The sequence below is a fragment of the Saccostrea echinata genome, unplaced genomic scaffold, assembly GCF_033153115.1.
Source record: "Saccostrea echinata isolate AGI-Se365-2 ecotype Australia unplaced genomic scaffold, CSIRO_AGI_Sech_v1 ptg000054l, whole genome shotgun sequence".
NCBI lineage: Eukaryota > Metazoa > Mollusca > Bivalvia > Ostreida > Ostreidae > Saccostrea > Saccostrea echinata.
In genome coordinates this window covers 2,667,984-2,690,084 of record NW_026889803.1, presented here as the reverse complement: position 1 = coordinate 2,690,084, position 22,101 = coordinate 2,667,984, and the positions used below count along the sequence as shown (strand labels likewise).

The 22,101-nt window shown below is 33.1% G+C and overlaps 1 protein-coding gene and 1 pseudogene across 2 annotated transcripts; one reads left to right on the top strand and one right to left on the bottom strand.

Moving 5' to 3' along the window:
• Window positions 1-45: 45 nt before the first annotated feature.
• Window positions 46-3,874, bottom strand: LOC133205488 (protein phosphatase 1 regulatory subunit 7-like). 2 transcript variants are annotated; one of them, XM_061341319.1, is made up of 10 exons: window positions 3,829-3,874; window positions 3,462-3,628; window positions 3,263-3,328; window positions 3,024-3,154; window positions 2,592-2,754; window positions 2,273-2,389; window positions 2,086-2,190; window positions 1,709-1,795; window positions 1,143-1,337; window positions 46-376 (listed from the first exon to the last, which is right to left on the bottom strand). In XM_061341319.1, exons 2-9 carry the CDS (start codon window positions 3,624-3,626, stop codon window positions 1,149-1,151), a joined length of 1,023 nt encoding a protein of 340 aa, XP_061197303.1. In that variant the 5' UTR covers window positions 3,627-3,628; window positions 3,829-3,874; the 3' UTR covers window positions 46-376; window positions 1,143-1,148. The 2 variants fall into 2 exon arrangements, with proteins under 2 accessions (XP_061197303.1, XP_061197302.1); XM_061341318.1 differs by having other exon boundaries at window positions 1,147-1,337.
• A 3,475-nt stretch (window positions 3,875-7,349) lies between these two features.
• LOC133172243 (von Willebrand factor A domain-containing protein 7-like) lies at window positions 7,350-21,999 on the top strand (annotated as a pseudogene).
• The last annotated feature ends 102 nt before the right edge of the window (window positions 22,000-22,101 follow it).

Genomic DNA, 22,101 nt, shown 5'->3' with positions numbered 1-22,101 from the left:
AAATGTTGAATACTGGGCAAACCAAAAACTGACAAGATTTCCTAGTACCCTGTCTCAGAAAAGGATTTTATTTTACTTGACGTACTACTGATTTGTACTTTTGTGACAAATGTGTCGTAACATACGTGTCATTACATACATGTCATTACATAACAACAGTAGAAGAACAGACATAATCATAAAATTCTTAACATTTAATTATTATGAACGTAGATGAAAATAAGTAACAACTCGACAAATTAATAAAAAATTGATAAAATATGAATGAGAATTATGCATTGTTGTGTGTACTGTTCTAGTCATGTGTACTCCCGAGTCTGTGATATGGCACGATATACTACACTAACTGTCTTCTCTCCACATCACAGGAAAATATCTGTAAAGGAAGTGAAAACACTCATAAATGATTTTCAAAAAATTAGAATTTATCATGGAACTATATTTGAATTTTGAAGTTATATCTTAAATGATAAGTAAAAGGTTATCTGATTTCCAACATGTCTCTCATTCTAGATTAGATTTCAAAAAAAAATTCTTCAGAATTTGATAAACCTAAATAAATCAATATTGTTTGTATACACTTCTCAAGTACATGACAAACACATCAGACAACTGGTAATAAAATATTAACATCCTTCAAAGTATATTTCTTTACAGACTGATGAGGTATGATGTATTGCATACCTACCATTAACACAGTGTTGCATCTATCTGTTTTTACATACCTACCATTAACACAGTGTTGTGTCAGGGTTCGAAATTCACTATATACAACTCGCAAAACGCGAGTTAGAATTCCCAAATTGCAAGTTAAAAATTAGGTAACTCGCAAAAACTTGCGAGTTGATTTTTTTTTTTTTTTGCATTGAAACTGTAGCAAAATTATATATGACAGAACACAATGCTTTTGATTTAAATCAGTAATTTAAATAAAAGTCACACTGTAATTGTATTTTGTGTATTGTAAAGTAGTTACTTTTTCCTTAAGTTACATTTATTTAATTTATATAAATTTAACTTTATATGAAAATTGCGAGTAGTCTTATAAAATTGCGAGTTCACTTTCTTGGTACTCGCAATTATTTGCGAGTTGTAATTTTTGGGAGTTTCTAACCCTGTTGTGTCTATCTGTTTTTACATACCTACCATTAACACAGTGTTGCGTCGATCTGTTTGATATGAGGTAGAGCTAGCTTGATTTTACGTCTATAATTGGGGTCTGGTCTCTTTTCCCCATCGTAGTAAAGTGGGTTTCTCTCTAGGTATACTGTGGCCAAGTTTTTCAAGGATTCCAGTTCTTTTAAGTCATTCCAGTCTGATACTTTATTATCATTGAACTGAAAAAAAAAAATCAAGTACAATTGAACTTCAGTATCTCGAACACTGATATCTCGAAGACCAGTCCAAGTGATTTGAAAGTCCCGAACTCTTATTCCTTAAGTATTTTACCCTGGATATCTCAAATCCTCGGATATCTCGAAGTATTTTCTTGGTCCCATCGAGTACGAGATAACGAGGTTTGACTGTATTTCATACATAAGTTATACTGTCAACTGGACAATTTATTATACTTTAATGGAATTCAACAAAACACACTCTCAAGGTCTCAAATGTATGTCAGTGGTAGACACAGTTAGTTTCTGTATGAAAGGAGGGGAAAAAAACTTTCGAAAGAACCACAAAGAAATTGCAAACAAAGCTCCTTTACCCAAAACTCTTCCATTTCAGCCAAGTGGCTCACATTTTCAATCTTTGGAATAAAATTAGCTGCCAAATCCAATGTTGTGAGTTTCACCTAAATATATGAACATATATTTTTGGTTACATATGTACATCTGAAAAGATAATATAGTGAAAATATTTTCTCTTAACAAAGACTCCAGAAATACATTTCAACTAGACATGAATGAATTTCCATGCAATATTGAACTCAAATGATTTCTAAAATGAAGGAATGCATCTTGACAAATTTACATGTTCATGCATATTGAATTTTAAATTAATGAAATTGTCAAGTTTATGCCTATATTTACAATTAGCAATTTGTCACCAACTTCAAAAACTACAACCACATCATTAACTCACATTGGCCTCTAAGCCTTCAACCTTCTGGATTCCATTGTGACTTGCATAGAATTCTTCCAAGTTCACAAGTTTGTCTAGGCCTTCTATTTTCCGTATTCTGTTACTCTATAAAATGAAAAAAAGACACTATTTATAACCTAATAAAATGTTCACAGACTATAATGAGGTAATGCAAAATATAACATACCTGAATACTAAGACAGCGTAGATTGACTAATGTGTCAAGTCCCTGGATTCGAGTGATTTTATTCTTTCCTACGTAGAGGTGGGTTAGATTTGTTAGGGTGGATATACCCTCTAGTGTCTGAAATATATACACATACATTTTTGAGAAATATTATTTTGCAAATTCTCTTTGCAAACTTTTTGATTTCCAATAGATCTTTATGCAAGCATCATATTATGGAAAATTTAAGTTTATCTTCTAAACAGCTGTTAAAAAATATATATATATATACCGGTAGCTTAAACAAAAAACATCACAAAGATTATTCATTGCTACACACCCTGATTTTGTTGGACCCGAGCTCTAACATTTCTAGCTGCACCAAGTGGCCTACATTCTCTATTTTCTGGATTTTGTTGTGTATGAGAAAAAGCTTTTTAAGTTTTGTAAGTGTGGCCAAACCTTCAATTTTTGGAATTCTGTTAAATGACAAGTCCAGTGATCTGAAATATTCGATGATACATTCCAGTAAGGACCCTCTGTATATATATATACAAATGTTTGTTTTTCGTGACATTCTGTAAGAGAGCTACGACTACAACTTTTAATTCCAATGTGACAAATAAACGTAAGCTTTGCATTAAATTGTGTCTCAATATTGAGAATATTGTGGTGAAAGGTTTCATATCAGAAAATGCACAAATGTGTGCTGGTTCTAAAACATTTTGTATATAAACATAATTTTATACTGTGCAATTAAAGTGCATCTTACTCTAAATTGACTAAAGCCTCCAAGTGTTCAATCTTTGTGATCTGGTTGTCGTAGAGGTCAAGGTCGGTCAGGGAGACAACCGAACTTAATCCCTCAATTTTCTTGATCAGATTCTGACGTAAACAGAGACTCTGTAAAAACAAAATGTCACGATTGACAATGGTTAAATATTTCTTCTTCAGCTTAAGTCAAGACACATATTGTTTACAAATTTAGGTTTTGAACCAGCAGAGCCTTACCTCACATTGTGACAGTCCATGTAAATTGCTTATCTTAGCAATTCTGCTTTGGTTTAAATCAATGACCTGTAATTAAAATTATTTTTAAAAAAAATTGAACAGGTACATTGAAGTTAAACTTTTCAAAAAGTCATTACAAATATAAGCATTACCTATTACAATAATGAAATATGTTCATAATCTAAATGTTGCTACCTACCACAGCAGCTCTGTCCTCTATCACTAGTTCCTTGGTCTCCCCCTTGTCTGGTTCTGGTTCATCCTCCTCCCCACTAGACAGGAAGTGGGGAGGGGTCTGATGAGCTGCCTCATTTAACTTTGCTACTTTTGGCTCCTCTGGAGATTTGGCCCTTTCTTCTGACATGCCTTAAAATTGGGGGAAAAGTAAGTGAATGATGTCTCACAACACTATTATATGGCTGCCAAATATTCTCATACTAATAATATGCAATATATTACTATTATAATGATTTTCTTCTTAGACAGTGAACACAGTTTTGAAAATAGTGTTTATAACAAACTGTCGATTTCAGATATATGTGATTTCAATAAAAATAAAAACTGACCGTTGGTAACTTGATTTCTCCTCCGCTCTTTGAAGTCTTTCTCGAATATTTTCTTCTGATAATAATTATCAGAATGTCGATCTCGAGCAAATTAATTTTAAGGTGCTCTGCTCCAAATTTCGCCATATTTTTTTTTTTTTTTAATAAATTCCCAACATTGATTTTCATCAACAACAATAGCATAAGATTCAAATGGAAAATAGTTTGAAACATGAAGCGTTGCTTACTTTTTCATAAATGAATATTATGTCTAATCATGATATGAAGAAAATTTGATATGGTGAATACGAAAGATCAATAATTTTTTATCTCAGGCCATCCTTAAAAAAAATATTTGTTTGGAATTGCCACCTGGGAGGTTTCAGACCCAGGTGGGAGGGAGGGAAATTATTTTTTTTTTTCAAAATTAAAAATTGATGATAAAAAAAATCTCAATAAGGAATGAACACATTATTTTCTGCCTTTTTGTAAAGGGTATCTCCTATCAACCAGGAACCCAGTTTTGCTTAGATCCTACACTTATTAATTGATTGGGTAGCACATGTGGTAACAGACCAAGAATTGATTGAATAAAAAAAATCTTCTTATTTTTGGTCAATAAAATTTTTCCAGGAGGGGTCATTTCAATGAGGTGGGAGGCAATTCCAAACAAACTATAATTTTATTTTGGCCTCACCCTAAAATTAGAAATATGAGGTATATCTGAAAATAATATTTACTATCATACCTATCTTATTCACATTAGAAAACATAACGAAGCGTTGCTTTTTAAATCAGCTTGTAAAATAAAAATGCATCCATCTACAAGAGTTATCTTTCCATCTGCAGGAGTTATCGTTCTTCAAAATATTTTTTAATGAAAAAAATATATTAATTAATTGATTTCAAAAAGTCTGGTTAGTCTGCTTCTGAAATTTCTGTAACAATTAAAAGCATTATCATAGATGGTCAATGGATTTTATCCAAAATGAAATTATCATATGATTATGTACTAGTAATCAAGTTTCCCAGCTTTAGCTACGTGGTTTTCATGAAGGCATATTTCTGTCACCCCCTCCTCATCCCTCACATATCTGATACAACTTATTATGCATATAGTTTTTGTCATGTTCGTCCGTCTGTCTGTCTGTGTTATCCGCAAAGACTTTAACATTGCCCTAACTTTTGATTGGTTGGAGCTATGGCATTCATATTCACAATTGTAATCATTGTGACAAGACCTTCCTTTGGATACCTACAACTTTGACCCCTTGACCTAGGAGTTTGACCTACTTTTGGAAAACTTTAACCTTGGCCATAACTTTTTAACAGTTGGTGCTAGGGCTTTCATTCTTCATACGTGTATTCCTTGTGACAAGACCTTTCTTTGGATACCAACAATATACAGCCAATTAACGTTGGCCTTGGAGTTTGACCTACCTTTGGAAAACTTTAACCTTGGCCATAACTATTGTACAATTGGTGCTAGGGCTTTCATACTTCACATATGTTATCCTCATGACAAGACCTTACTTTGGATAGCAACATTTTTTACCCTTTGACCTGGACCTTGGGATTTGACCTACTTTTGAAAAACGTTAACCTTGGTCATAAGTTTTGAAAGGTTGGTGCTAGGGTTTTCATATTTTACATGTGTATTTCTTGTGAGGAGGCCTTTCCTTGGACACCATTAATTTTGGCCATTTGACCTTAATCTTTATATGTTTGACTTATACTTTTGAAAAACTTTAACCTTTTCCATATCTTTTCAATGGTTGCTTCCAGGGCTTTCATATTTTTTAAGTATATTCCAGGAGACAAGACCTTACTTAGGGTACCAACATAATTATTTGATTTGCATTTGAAAAAGTTTAACCTTCGCTATAAGTTGCCATACGGGGGGCATCAGTGTTTCACAAACACATCTTGTTTTTCTTCTGATTTAGAATAAGATTATAATGATGTGTAAGACAATTATGCCTACATTACATGCAAGTTATTTATGTCAATGAGGAAAATATTTATATCAACAGTAAACAAAAATCATAAACTTTTTTCTTTCAAAAGAGCAGCTTGCAAAGTGCATTCATCATGTTCATGACTGAAATATTTTTGTCCATACTACTTATGCAAGATAATGCAGATAAGTTGCATGTTTGTTGCAAGAATTAAATGGACATGCAACTTAAATATCTACATGTAACATTAACGTTTACTTTTAACTTTTAATACGCTCCTAAAACTATTTTGATATGCAGTTTTATAATGTCGAACGTGTACGATGTATTCATCCCATATTTTCTTAAGTGTCCTAAGAAAGAATGTGGATAATTTTTGTTACATATTTTGTAATGTTTGAGAAATTCAAAATGTACCAAGAGAACCTTGTTTTAAAATGTCTCTGAAGGTGGTGTACTCTACGTACAAAATCATTACTACAATTTCAATTTTCAATTTGTTTGTTTATTTACCAATTAAGAGCCCTCATGGGGCAAAAAGAAAGTGCCTTGTAAACACTTTTATACAACTACATGTATCAGTATATGTAAAACACGAGTATGAAGTTGTTCACAGTCTACACCCATCCTTTATATTCTATACATCCCATTCTGGTGGATGTTGATTGATACGACTCAGGAATGAAAACTGTGAAGTATGTCTTGAATAATTTATCCTGCACATTGTTATGAACATTTATTTCGTCATAATCATCTTGCATGTCAACGTGCATAATTTGCATGTTGACAAAATAAATCAAATTTAGACGGAAAACAATAATCGTCAACGATTCGCATACCAACGTGAATTTTGCATGTTGATATAAACTGCAGATTACATGTAAAATGGGGAAACTGCTTTTTTGCCAGGAATCATTTTATAAATTTTTGCCGCTAATAGCATGCTGACAAAAATATTTTGACTGTCAACATAAGCAGTAAAAAAATATAATTTGAATGTAAGTGACAGAACAAATGCCAAGATAGGTATAAGATATGTTTATTAAATTGTTCTTTGAAAAAAAATGTTGCAGGTAATGCTTAAATAAAAAATTCAACTCCGAAAATTTAAAACAGTGCATTTGAATGTCTTTGGTTATCCTATAGATGAGAACTATGTATTTATTCACTGTGTATCCTAAATATATAATACTAGACATATGCAACTTTCAAACATGAAAAAAAATATTTATTCCTATCGAAAGAAAAAAATCCAACAAATTTAATTTTGTTGCTTCAAACTTTTTTCAGTACACTCAAAACGTGTCTCAGGTTAATTAAAGATTTGGAGATAAGTGAATCTTATCTTATAAAGGTTCAACAAACACCACAGATTTTGATACTTGGTAAAGAGACATTGATTTATCAGTTTTTTTAACTGTTCACGAACTTCGGATTTCCCTTATCTCAAAAGTCTGTACAAACATATCAAAATCGCAGGGACAAAAAAATCGAACTTTAGCAAAATGCCAAAGGGGAAATTACTTCCTTGAATATTTTTTCCGTGAAAATGGTGACTTAATCGAAATCAAAAAGATAATTAAAATGGACTGTCAGACATTACTACTAGGTCTCTGTACAATATTTAATCTTCATCCTGTGGTTGGATTTCTTCCTTCGTTTGAGAGCACGGGTGGAAGGTCTGATTTTACCCATGCCAGTATAACAGAAGATGGGATCTACAAAGCCGTTGCTGATGTCGTCATAGAAAAACTCAAACCAGGAACCTACCATACCAACAGTCACAAGGACAAAGTAGAAGAATATTTCAAATCGGGTAACATCAGTCCTATCCTACTTCATTTATTTATCTATTTATTATTTTTTTCCAAAACAAGACACTGTTTGAGTTTTAAAAATTCTTCTTGCAGATAGTATGGGCTTGTCACACTTTGAGGGAGTTGTTAAATACATTGTGGACAAAGTAAATTTGGCACAAAGGCAATATAGTACCGAGGCTTCTAGAACAATGAACTGTGAACAGATTTTATCAGGTAAATCGAGATGAAAGAGGAACTGTATGTAACAAAGGAGTCGAATACATTTTATATACCATGAATAAAAGCTGAAATTCAAACACTGTATTAATAGGATATATTTACATTCATTGGATAGTTTCTCATTTATTTTTAATAAATACCACTTCCACTTTAAGGAATCTCTAATACTGCCCACTAAAGATTCCATGACAGTTTATACTAATAGGGTGATCTGCCCTTTGGTGTAAAATGGAATAAACTGAAATCTACAGTAAATATCACAAATTGAAATATATTAAAGTATTCTTAACATTATATTAGCTTAAGATAATGTAACTGAAAACGCCATTTTCATGTTTTTTTCACAATGTAAGAAAACAGCAGTGATTTCTGTTAACTATAATACTTCATTGTCTTTTAATCTTTTTCCTGGAGAAATATGGCAGGTGCTGTATGTTGAAAACGAACTACATAGACTCAGTATGTACACATTTAAGTAATACAATTTTCCAAAAGTCCAAAAAATATTTTTCATAGATGTTTAGAGCTTCCTTAATCAATCCATTAATGCTAAATTAGTTAGAACCGGTTTTTCAAGGCAGCCTGCATGTAAGGGCTCTTGGAACGTCAATAAAAGATCATGACTACAGAATTTTACTTCATACGATTATGTTTATATGTTATGGAATTCCATATACGACAGCCAACTGCTTACTGCCAACTGCTCACTGCTTACTGCCAACTGCCACACATATTTGAATACATTTTCATATTTATATTGATATTTATGTGAATTTTCATAAAACCAGGCGCGGATCCAGGAATTTTTTTTACAGGAGGGGCCCACCCCAGTAAAAAAAAATCCAACCCAGAAATTTCTTGACAAGAAAAAAAAAATAACGTAAACTCCTTTCCTAAACGTGAAAAACCTATTTCGGCCGGGGTGTGTGTGTGTGTGTGGGGGGGGGGGGGGGGTTGACATCTTATGCTTCATATCTATGACTTTTCATATCAGCTTAACGCGGATCCGCGTTTTCTAGGGGGGGGGGGTGTTCCAAGGTCACTTTTAGTTGGTTTAGTATATACACTAAATAACTCTATAAATTTACAAATTCCAGGGGGTGGTCCGGACCCAACCCCCCACCCCACCCCCTAGATCCGTGTATGTAAAACATAACTTATTTGGGAAAACAAAGAGATATAAATCTTTAATTTGAGAAGATATTTCACTATAGAAATTAACGGAAAATGGAAATTTATTTTCAAAACATCTTCCCCCGCGAAACAACAAATCCTTTTTTCAGTTTTTATTCATTTCAAAGGTTTTGTTGTCTTGTTACCAATTTCAAATGAGATAACAAATAAAAAATGTACTTTATCACTTTATCAATCTCAAATGTTGAATTTTACATAAGTTAAAACATACGCTTCAAGATTTAAGAGTCATTTATCCATTTATTTGAAAATGGTGATATTTTCAGTCTGATTTCAACTGATAAAATTTTCTACCCCCTTATGAAAGGAGTTGTAAATAAGAGCAATTAACTTTTTGTCACTGGTTTTTAAAATTAGTATTTAATACTAATGAACTTTTCTTTGCATTCAAACAAGTTTTAATGTCCAAATTGCCATTTATATTAAATTAAATGGATGGAAAGTGTAGGCGGGAATCGCGAGTTAGTGTGCGTAGTTCTTACAATTGAATAATAAGAAAAGTTGGCGGATTTAGGAATTTTAAAACTGTAAAGGCTAGGAAGGAGTAAATCGGAAGAAGGAGTATTTCGTCTTAAAAACAAAACATTTAATTTCTGCATTTCGTTGCAGGCAAATAATTTGGTAGCTTTTATTGACGCGGGTAAGGGGGGGGGGGGGTCACATACGACAAAAGAACAAACTTTTAAAAGCGTCTTGATTAACATTTGTTGGTATATGTATTTATACTAGAAATATTACTGAAAGTTATAATAACAAATAACTTTTGCCTAGTTTAAAATATCTAGTAATATCTTTCGGTGTTTCTTTTTACCATAGGAAAAGTATCTATGTGTGGGGATTTTTATATGGGTCATATGTTAATCGTTTTAATGGCTAATGTTTGATCTGTTAGATCTGTAAAAACATTCGTGGTGGTAATGGTGGTGGTGGTGGGGGGGGGGGGGGGGCTAACCACTAAATTTCCAACATATACTATATACAGTTGTTCTCCCTTACGGAAGCGTATTATGGCCACGTAATATTTTTTTTCAAAGTTGGTAATTCCAATTTTCAAGTTGAAAATTCCAACTTTCAAGTTGAAAATTCCAACTTTAAAATTGGAAATTCCGCTTTTCCAACTTTAAAGTTGGTAATTCCAACTTTAATCTTGGCTTTTTCCAACTTTAAAGTTGGTAATTCCAAGATTAAACTTGGAATTACCAACTTTAAACTTGGAAAAGCCAAGATTAAAGTTGGAATTTCCAACTTTAAAGTTGGAATTACCAACTTTAAAAAAATATTACTTGGCACTAATACGCTTCCGTACTCCCTCAATAAAGACGCCTGTGACTTTTTTATAAATTGTCAAGGGAATTATGTTGGGTTCTCTGCCCCCCTCCTCCCCCCGCACTGAAATTGCTTTTCCTTGCCTGAAATCAACTGCTTTTACCTAGAGTAAAAGGCCTTTATGATTTTTATTAGTATTTCTGATATAAATGCATATACCAAGAAATATAACCCAGGATCCTACTAAAAGTCCACCCCCCCCCCATTTTTTCTGACGTTTATACGGTAAGCCTTTAATACCCCCCCCCCCCCAGTCAAAAAATCTATTGAATTATTTCCCTGCAAGGAAATGTGAGAATTAGATGTATTGTATTTAAGAGAGAATACTAGTACTCTTTCCTCCTATTTATTCCTTCACTGCCTTCACAGTTTAACGAGGTTCGCTCCTGAGCTTTTGAGCAAATTTTTTATCTTAACCTATATTTCAAAAATTCTGCATAATGTTTTAATTCTTACAATAAATTTGGATTCTACAATGCCAATTTAACTATATTCAGTTAAAACTCCATGATTAAATTCCATACTAAAAGCATTAAGTGAGGAACTATATTTTGTGGCGGAAGGTTTTTGAGAAGAAAATGATCATTTTTTCTCTTTCGAAGTATTTAAAGTATGCTAAGTTTGGATTCCTATTTTTACATGCAGTCTGCACACATAGTTATTTTGTGCAGTGGACTGTTATATATTGGTCCTAAATTATCTATTAAATAAACTGTCATTAATTCTATCATCATATATGATAAATATAGCAAATATATTGTGATCATGAAGAAAAAAATAGCTCTAATTTAAGCTTAAAATTAGCACTGTTTTAGTAATATCTAAAAATTAACTTCACAGACCCCCACCTTTGATTTTCTTTTCTGAATATATACGATACCTTTAACCATTCTTCTTAAATTCAGTAAAATGTCATTACTTTCAAATGATTTTTTGCTTGTTAAATTTTTAATGCCAGAAAAATGAAAATGTTTGAGTGCAAAAAGGTCAAATAATTGAACATGCGGAGTAATTTGAAAATTTCTTCATTGTCACAAATTTTAATGTGTCTATTTAAGATGAAATGAGACTGTTTTTGTCCCCATTATTTATTTGAACAAAAATTATTGGAGTAGAAACCTTAAAAATTGATTTATATGTAAGACGTACTTACAGTGCAAAAAGGTCAAACTAAATGCTCTGTAGCGCCAAAAGAAGCGCATTGACCCCCATTTTTTGATTTGATTTTTAATAAAGCTATGTGTATAAGTTCTAAAAACATACTTGATAAAAAATTCTCATTACTTTTGATGGCAGGATCCAACCTCCTTAAAAATTCCTGAATCCGCCAATTTTTGTTATTATTGTAATCTATCATAGGATTTATTCAATTAAGCATATTAAAGATAATAAAACAGGCAATATCATCTATGAGCAGTGGCAGTTGGCAGGAAGCAGTGCGCAGTTGGCAGTAAGCAGTGAGCAGTTGGAAGTAAGCAGTTGGCTGTCGTATATGGAAATCCATAATATGTAGACATAAATAGAAACAGTAAAAATTAGAATATCTTTCTTTGTTAATGCGGTATGAACGGTTGCAACCATTGCAGGAAAAAAAATACATAACCCGCTTACGTGGGTCATATATGTATTTTTTCTGCAGTATAGTTGCAACTGTTAATTCCCACATTAACAAACAAAGAAAGCATTTTATTATATTTAAGGATACAAAGCACACAAAAATTGATGCATGGATTGATATATATTTTTGACTGATTTTGAATAGAAATGACATAGATAATAAATTCCTAAAATATAAAGAAATCGTAAGTTTTCTTTGGTACTGAAATATGCGACTTTGTACCGTTTTCTATGTAATTGTATACAAAATTTTGCACACATTTTTTTTTAACATTGTCACAAAATCTAACAAACGTTTTACAATTACTCTGGCAAACATTATTCAGGTCACCTATATGAATATAAATCTTTAAGATATATTGCTGATTTCTGAAAAAAGTTTGTGTTATTTATCCTTAAATAACTTTTAAATATAGATGTAGTAAGTATAGATTTCTATACACATACACGTAAGTAAAGATTTTTTTTTTTTTATCTTTTTCACTTGACTGACTGAGTAAACTACATGTATATATGAAATGCAGTACATACAGTGTACCCTCTGTTTATTGCCCCAGGATAAACTGTTAAATATTAGACCATCGTATTTCTTCAACATAGACTATTAGTCAGCAAAGAATATCCCCTGGAACCAACAGGAAATTGCCACTACTCACAAAGGATTCATGGCACAAGGTTTATCATAAAAAATAGAATAGCCAGGAAGATTTATGTTGAAAACAAAATCCCAGATTTTGATTGCCATCTTATTTTGTATATGTAGGCATATTTCTTTTTCTTGACATGTAAAAACACATTTATTTACCCAGTTAAATTTCACTGTTTAAGGTAATTTCTTGCTCCAGTCCCTGAAATTCAGAATAATTCAGACCTCACAAGCCCCGCCCACTGATTGGGGACCAGTTCGGGATCTGCTGGGGGAGTATTTGTATACCATGCAAGAGTTCTACAGTAACACCAATTGGGTAGAAATGTTCGGCAACACTAGTTGTAGAGAGTTAGGTATGAGGCATACATAGGTTTTTTTTTAATCAATGATACAGAGTTAATTTTATTTTAATATTATCGTTAAAATAAAATTGAATAAATTTAAGTTTTCGTTTAGGTGTGAAAGGACAATTGCATGTGAAAATCTCAACAAAAAAAGAAGCTACTTGTTTCAACTGCAATTATTCTAGAAATGCGTATGTTTGTTTTGATTGACATCGTCCTTTTATTCTTATTCACTTCTTCCTTTGGAATTTTTTTTTCAACGGTATACTAGTATAGTCAATGATTCAACAGGACAGCATGTCATAAAAATATAACTTTACAATCTTTTACAGCCTTCTTGCCAGTTCTTGTGCTAGAAACCTTATACAAAACAAACAGCTTACAAGTGGTTATACATCAGACCAAACCATCGTCAAACCATTCCGTATGTAATTATCTCTGGGATTTTTTTTTTTTTTTTTTTTTAAATATTGATAAAATTCTTTAAGATCCACCATTCCCTTCACTCATATAAAAAATTCTTTAAGAATATAAATATAAAATTTACTTTAATGATAATGATTTTTTGAAAAGAAATTTAACTTGTAATTCAGATGTGAACAATTTCAGCATACATGTACCTTGCAGTGTAAAATTCATTAATCGCAGTGAGAGTTACCTCTCTTATTAGGGGGTCAATGAACCTAAATTTTTGTTTAATACAAGAATTATAATAAACTATTTTTAACAGAAAACTTTCCTGCTAATACTGGTAAGTGTAGTCACGGTGGCCCTAACGATGACTACAAAGATGTTCCCGCGACAGGTGGCATCAACAAGGAGACTTCCAATCCCGAGTTATCTCCCCATTATCATCTGCATCACGTCGCAGGCCAGGCGGCAGTTCAGGCGACATATGATGTTTTGGTCGGAGAAGGTGAATATTTGTGTATAAGAATTAAATGTACACCAATTATTTATAAATAATAAACGACTGTCTTACATTGGCATCACTTTGATACGTAAGCAATATTTGAAGAACCAATGATATATTGAACATGTACATTGTCATCTACATGTAGTACCATACATATTCCAAATGCTACAATATGAACAAGTACTAAACACATTCCAAGTGCTACATATAAAAACGAACTCGTAAATTTACTTACCTTGGTATTGGCAATTTGCAAAATTATTTTGTTTAAAAAATATTCTGATTGTACACACAAGTACTCTGAAGTTGATATTAAAAAGATGCTTGAGTTTCTGATTGACAATATCTTTGTGGTTTTTGGAGACCAGGTCTCCCAACAATCTATTGGAATTCCCATGGGTACCAATTGCGCCCAGTTATTAGAAGACCTATTTTTGTATTCATATGAAGCAGAATTTGTTCAAAATCTTATACTGAAAAGGAGGAAACACTTGCTGTGGCCTTCAACTCTACATGTTAGACGACGAATTGTCAATTAACAATGGTTATTTCCATTCTTATGTCGATACAGAATATCCCAGTGAGCTTGAAATAAGAGATACATCTGTTTCATATTTGGATATTTTACTTGAAAAAGACGTTATTTGTAATTTAACAACCAAGCTTTATGATAAACGTGTTGACTTTAACTTTTCAATCGTCAACTTCCCTTACTTATGCAGCAAAATACCTTCATCACCTGCATACGGGGTTTATATCTCTCATATGAGGCGCCGTTTTGGTATTTACTGCCAAAAAGTGATATCACCTATTCGAATAGGTGATATCACCTATTCAATTGGTGATATCACCTATTCGAATAAGTGATATCACCTATTCAGCTTCTGAATAGGTGATATCACCTATTCGAATAGGTGATATCACTTTTTGGCAGTAAATACCAAAATGGCGCCTCATACTCTCAGTTGATTCGATACGCAAGAGTGTTTCTAAAACGAGGTAAGTTATTGACAAACAAGTTGATGAAACAAGAATATCAGCAGTCTCGTTTAAAGTCGTCATTTCGTAAGTTCTATGGTCGATACAATGACCTTGTCAGCAAATACAATTTATTATTAAGTCAAATGCTGACCGTTTTTCATACTAATTGTTAGGCAATTATTTACACACTGAATTGTCGACGGATTTTTCCGTTATTTCCCGATCATGACAAGGAGCACACTGCGGGTGTGACCGGTAGGCAGGGGATGCTCACTCCTCCATGGCACCTGATCCCACCTCCGATGTTTTAGAGGTCCGTGTTTGCTCTGCTCCAAAATTTGTATTGATAAATGGCCTTTTGAGCTTGAATACTGTTCGTTATCTCCATATATTTCATACTAACTCGAAAACCACATTCCGGAGGGGGGGGGGATTAGGGGAATCTAAACTTCTTTCAGTACCAATTTTTTTCATACCCTACTACATTACCCTCATTTGACTATACTGCAACAAATAGTGTGGGGGGGGGGGGAACCGGCCTTTCAATGAACTTTTTCAATAATAAAAAGTTTTAAAGTTATGTTTGGAAAAAAGGGGGCAGGCTTCCTGGTTCCCCCTTATGCTACGTTCCTGATTATTACCATTCATATTCCAAGTGCTACAATATGACACACATCATTTCTTCACCATCACCCTTGATTGATTGCTTTTGTTGTCATTTCAAGAGTATTTAATGATAATGGCTAAATACCCCAGTACTACTTGTATTCATCCGGTAAGTTCATAAAGTTGTCTGTATGATTATGTCAGTCACGAGCACACATATTGTTTCTTGGCCACATTTTTCATGGCCTCAAAATAATAAGAAGATATACATTATGTTCTTTACATATTACATGTATACTGTGAGAAACTTTCAGAGATTTTTTTGTCGAGTTTCTATTTGTTCCAATTTTTCCAATAACTAGAAAAGACATCTTCTCAGATTCGAACTCATGACCCTCGTAAAACAAGGCAAAAAAGTTTTAAATACCAGCTGTAATCTCAAACCAAACTGTTAATTGTTCATTAAATAATATTTCGAAATTTGGATGTATTTTAGACACAGGCCTGTTGTCTATGATTGGTTTAGACAAAACCCTGAGTCTACTAGGGATGGACTATAAAAATCCTTGTTATAGCTGTCTGTCGCCCGCCCTGTCTATTGTCTTTGTGATAGACGACACGGGATCCATGAGTCAAGAAATACTGGAAACAAGCAAACGTAGCATCTCCATCGTCAACCAGGCTCAGGGTTCTACTGCGCCATTCAATTATATCTTGTCAACTTTCAATGATCCAGGTTTGTTATGTACGATACTGTCAACCACATGAAACAAATCATAAAAGTTTCAAGTCAAAAAGCGGATTGACAATCTTTATTGGGATTGAACAGTAAGATATGCGTTTATTTTGGGAGTTTTACAGTATGACACACCTATAGCAAATACGCTTAAAGCAAAACACCTGATTTAAACAATAAAATGTTTTCATTGGTTGTTCGTACGGGTATTAATGTCGCAGCTGTTGCAGAAAAAATACATAACACGCGTAAGCGGGTTGTGTAATTTTTTTCTGCAATAGCTGCGACGTCAATTCCCGTACTAACAACCAAAGAAAGACATTTTGTTTATATTTATCAGGGTTAGAAACTCCCTAAAATTACAACTCGCAAATAATTGCAAGTACCAAGAAAGTGAACTCGCAATTTTATAAGACTACTCGCAATTTTCATATAAAGTTAAATTTATATAAATTAAATACATGTAACTTAAGGAAAAAGTAACTACTGTACAATGCACAAAATACAACTACAGTGTCACTGTGGCTTTTATTTAAATTACTGATTTAAATCAAAAGCATTGTGTTAAATTCTGTCACATTATAAAATTTTGCTACATTTCAATGCAAAAAAAATTAACTCGCAAGTTTTTGCGAGTTACCTAATTTTTAACTCGCAATTTGGGAATTCTAACTCGCGTTTTGCGAGTTGTATATAGTGAATTTCGAACCCTGATTTATATCTGTATAAATAATCATTTAAAGTAGAATTAAAAAGATTAATTTTTGTATTATTGATATGTACGTCATAGTACGTTTCATTGATGGAACAGGTACTGATCAAGAAATCTGTACAGGTGATATGCCTAGTGTTGTTCATGAACTGATAAACGGCAATGGTTTTCTTTAGAAATAAAGGAGAAATATTCGGTGGATGTAAATATTTTATGAATTAAAGCAATAACTTTTCAAACAAAACATGCAAGATAAGAGTATAATGAATAAAAGGGATTTCGAATTAAATGAAACCTGAAAATAACTAAATTGGCTGGTACTGTGGAATTATTTTAATTCGTAGGGGTCAATGTTCGTGGGCAAGCAGAAACGTTTGTTGTTTCGTGGGGACGTAATTTCGTGGGAAGCTTGTATATACAGAAGATTCAGTGAATAAATATGTTTACAAAAACAATTGTTCGTGGGGATGTAAATTCGTGGATAAGAGTAACATACGGACATAGATGATTTCAGAGTATACCTTGAGATTTGCTGTAATCATGTTTTGCTGTAGGACTCTTAGAATTCAAAAGCCTAAAATAAACCATGAAAAAAGCTGGACAACCCGATTTGTTTATTCAAGAATTATGTTTAATATTTATGTCTTTTTCTTCTTTTTTTTGTATTAAAACATAGATGGTATTTATTCGTATTATATGACAGAAACAAGCCTTTTTGTGACGACAAGCGGCGACGAAATGAAGAAAAGGTTGCAGTCGCTGAGGGCTAATGGAGGTGGGGACTGTCCAGAAATGGCGCTCCACGGAATGATTAATGGTAAGAAAGCGGAATACGTATTTAGTAGTGTTACAAAAAGCCCATGAAACTGTTTATTTGACGTATTTGTACAAAATATATTTCACAGCCATGAAAATCGCCCAGCCCGGTTCATGCGTTTTCTTTTTTACGGATGCTGATGCCAAGGACCCTGAACTCTTGTCTGACGTCATACAACTGATAAATAATCGAAGTCTCCGTCTTCTACAGTTTCTGAGAGGGAACTGTTCTACTCCTGCATCTAGTGGCAGACCCCACCACCTGACGAGAAGATCTACCTTCAAAAATCACGATGTTCATTGCATACCCAATGCAAGTAATCGCCATTTAGGTAAAAGAAAGCGCTGAAAGTACTTTCTAAATTCTTCTTAAAATATTGAAAGTGGATGAGATGGGAATAAATATCAACGAAGAATGTAATCAGATGTGCAAAATACAATGTCCCGTGTGCAACGGGATGGCCCATGTACTTCCTGTTGTCATTGTTGCAATCATCAGTAATGCTACCGAAGCTTACAATAGTCTGGTTCCCGCCCCCGCCACTCCGTTTTTCACTTCGTTTCCCAAAACGAAGTGAAAAACGGAGTGGCGGGGGCAGGAACCAGACTAAGCTTACACATAAAAGAGCCATATATTGCATGCTCCATCGCTGCACTGGTGTATATCAGTAAAGGCATGAAAAAGCATTACAAAATTTGTATAATAACCTTAAAACAATATGTTCATGGTGATTCCAAATGTGCAAATTTAACATTTAATGATATTTCTTCTCATTCAATTTGATTCAATAACGTGTTTGATTTTCCAGTCCTCATTTATATTAAACTTTATCTACCAAAGGAAGAAGAAAACGCTCCATATCTAGGAGTATTTTTGAAAAGATTGCTCTACAGACTTCCTCGCATACGATACAAACTTCACATTCCACTATAGGAAGTATCTTTGGTCAAATAATCCAGGTATGGTTGAACACTTCAATATTATAACATTGGTTGACGAGTTTAAAAGCAAAGCATCAAAGATTTTTTTCTGTTAAAGAAATTGCTGTCGTAAATGTACAATTTACTGTATGAATTTTGTAGACATAAATTCTATTGTTTATTTAAAAATTAATTATAAGTCATTAAAAGTGCTACACTTTTACCGTAGGTAATACGCTTGTCAGATCTATTCCATAAATAATTATATTTGACTGAAAAAAAAATTCAGATATATTAAATTTTCAAAATATGATTGCAGGAAAATATGAACATACAGACACTAGGCGTGAACTCGTTTGATTTGGACGGGGACCCCCAGTCTTTCCCCGTGGATTCCTGTCTGTCCCTGTTCACAGTCAAGCTAGAGGGTTATGGATGTTCTAATGTCGCTCTAGTCCGCCCCGACGGTGAGTCAAAATATTATTCATTTTTAGGTCTTAACAATATACGAGTATACAGTAACAATACTTAAAAGAGAAAAAATACAAACCACAAGCTTGGCAGTGTGGTATCATTGTTACTGATAAATTTTTAGAAGCATCATTAAACCAACAATCAAATAAATCAATATATTCTGTATGTTTTTGCTGTTTCTAGGTTCAAACCAAGTTTTCACGGGAAAATCATCCAAAGACATTATAGACGGAAAAACAACTATTCTTTCTGTTCATGTAAGGACCACATTTCTTAATTTTCAGAAAAAATTCCGTACAATATTGTGTAGATTAAAAAGAAATGTGATCGGCGATAAAAGAATCATTCATTTTTCAGAGTCCTTCTTATGGTATGTGGCAATTGAAGAATTTGGATAAAAACCATTGTCACATCACCGTCTCAGGAAGTGGATCTATTGACTTTACGTATAAAATAATGGAAGATGTACGAGGAGTAAAATATACAATAAGTGGAACTAGTCCTGTTGCAGGTTATTGACCCACAAAAATTATGTACAGTCAAACATCGTTATCTTGAAACCGAATGTCTCGTATTCTCCTGCACGTTTCAGTGAACGTATAGTTAAATATAAAACAAAAGTTAATAATTTTCACTCTTTTTCATTCAGGCAAAAAGTACACGTTGAGTGTATCTATAAAAGGAATACCTACAAATCTCACAACACGTACCAACATCACAGAAATTTACCTAAAGAAATCAGATGGTCATTTGATTGCGTCACTTCCTGTGACAGATTCATGCAGAGGTACCACAAGATCCCTGTTCACGGAAGTCACCCTGCAAGAGGTACTGTAGTAATCAATGAATTTAGGAAATATTTAATGAAATATATATTGCTGTGAAAATTCAATTTTTAAACTGCATTGTACACATGTTATTTTATTTTTATTTTGGAAGCCATTTTACGTAGGAATCAAAGGAATGGTTGGCTCGGAAATAATGACTCGAGAAGATCAAAATATAGTGACGCCTATGAGGGGAACAATTGAATTTGTTCCTTCCTCCGGTAAATAACGACAGTTTGAAAATGATTCCTTTTTCCAATAAATGTATTTGGCAGATTTAACATCATTGCTTGTATTCATGAGAAAAACTATTTATATAGATATAAGTCTCGTAGTGAGAAAATGAATAACCTATACACTAATTAACAGATTCCAAATTACAATTCTTTCTTCATACTATTAAATCCTCCAAATACGAATTTTTTCTTCTGGTCTGTATTTTATGTGTGCAGAAAATCGTATAATTTACCAAATCAAAGTATACTTCAATTATTTTCGTAGACCCGCTTTTGTACAACCAAAAGGTTGCAGTGAGTGTTAGAGTAACAAACGCGGGAATCTCTAAGCAGACGTTCGAATTGTCAGCGACAGACACCGAGGGATTTCTTTCTGACGCAACCAAACACGTGACCTTAACTGGAAACGAGACGAAGACAGTTGATTTTCATCTAACAGCTATCCCAACTGCAACAAATACGTTGGTCTTTTATTTTCATTTCCAATTTGAAAAAAAAGTTATAATTTCATAAGCAAGTTAAACTGAAAATGATCAGTAAACAAATTTATTTTGACATGTAATTGCAAACTTTTATATCAACGTAAGATAGGAGAGTATTTGTCGATAAAGTCAATGCCAGCTATCATCCTTTCTTTTTGAAGAAAACTCACTGTGACTTTGGGAATTGAAGGAGCAGTTTCCAAAATAGAAAAGCATTTAATGGTGAGATAAGCCATGATGCATGAGTTTATAAATGTTGTCTTTATGTATTTTCTCCCAATGTTTAATTTTCTAACAATTGGTTTTTCTTTATATTTGTTTGGTGTTTTCATGTTCGAGCTGGACTGTAAACAAAGAAGCTTTTTTGTAGCTTGGATTTTTCCACATGTTTTCTTTCGTTAAGGTTGCTACTGTAAACCCCCCAGATCTTAGAGTGACAAACCGCTCAGAAAATTGTGAAAAAGAGAGCATGAACACACACAACTGTTCTTATCAAAACTGGGAGGTGGACATCTGTGTTGTCTTCACTGCAAACATGACTCGTCTGTACCCGGTATCCTCTGATGTAACATTTACATACCACCAGGATAGCCGAGACAAAAATAAATATCTAGCTACAGTCAAGTAAGGTTAAGGAGTGACAAGCTACACTGTTAAATAAACAGCAGGTTTTTATTCCTATATTGTTGCATACATCATATTATTTGTTTTAAAAATAGGGGTAACTGTTGTACATATCAGACCTCAGTTATCGCCCTGGATTCCGCTGGAAACGAGAAAACTTTGCCAATAAATTTCTCAGGAGAGCGCAAGTTTATCGTGGAGGTAGACATTAACGGGAGCAGTAAGGTATATATCTGTTATATCACACTTTCAGTATTCCCCAGGAATCCAGGTGTATCATTTTATACCATAAACATCTGCGTTTCACCTAGATTACGTCAGATACTTATTTCCAAACAAGCAAATTACATGTATAACTTGTGATTACTTAGAAAATTTGAATTTTTATAAAAGAAAGACAACTCCTTTTGTATTTTTTAAAATGGTTAATTGATCAATGATAAAAGACTTTGATAGTTAAGTGATAATTTATTTATATTTTTGCAGCAAACCGATAAAAGGAAACTTCAGTCTAAATCCAATTCTTCTACTGCATGGATAGCGATAGGTTCTGCTTTTGCCGCTGCTGTTACTGTCGGTGCAACTGTACTTGCAATCAAAAAATATAAGTCCTTGCAAAACAAAGTTGATTCAGAATTGCTGGATATCATTTCGGGTCAAATGCAAAACGCCAACTCTGACAGAAACAGAAGAAAAATTTTCACATCGTTTTAACTACTAGTGATTTGTCAGTATCTTTTGTCATGGATGATAAACAAATTATAATATGTTATAGGATACATTTTATAAGATAATCTCATTGAACAACGTTATTTATATATTTAATTGCTGATTTC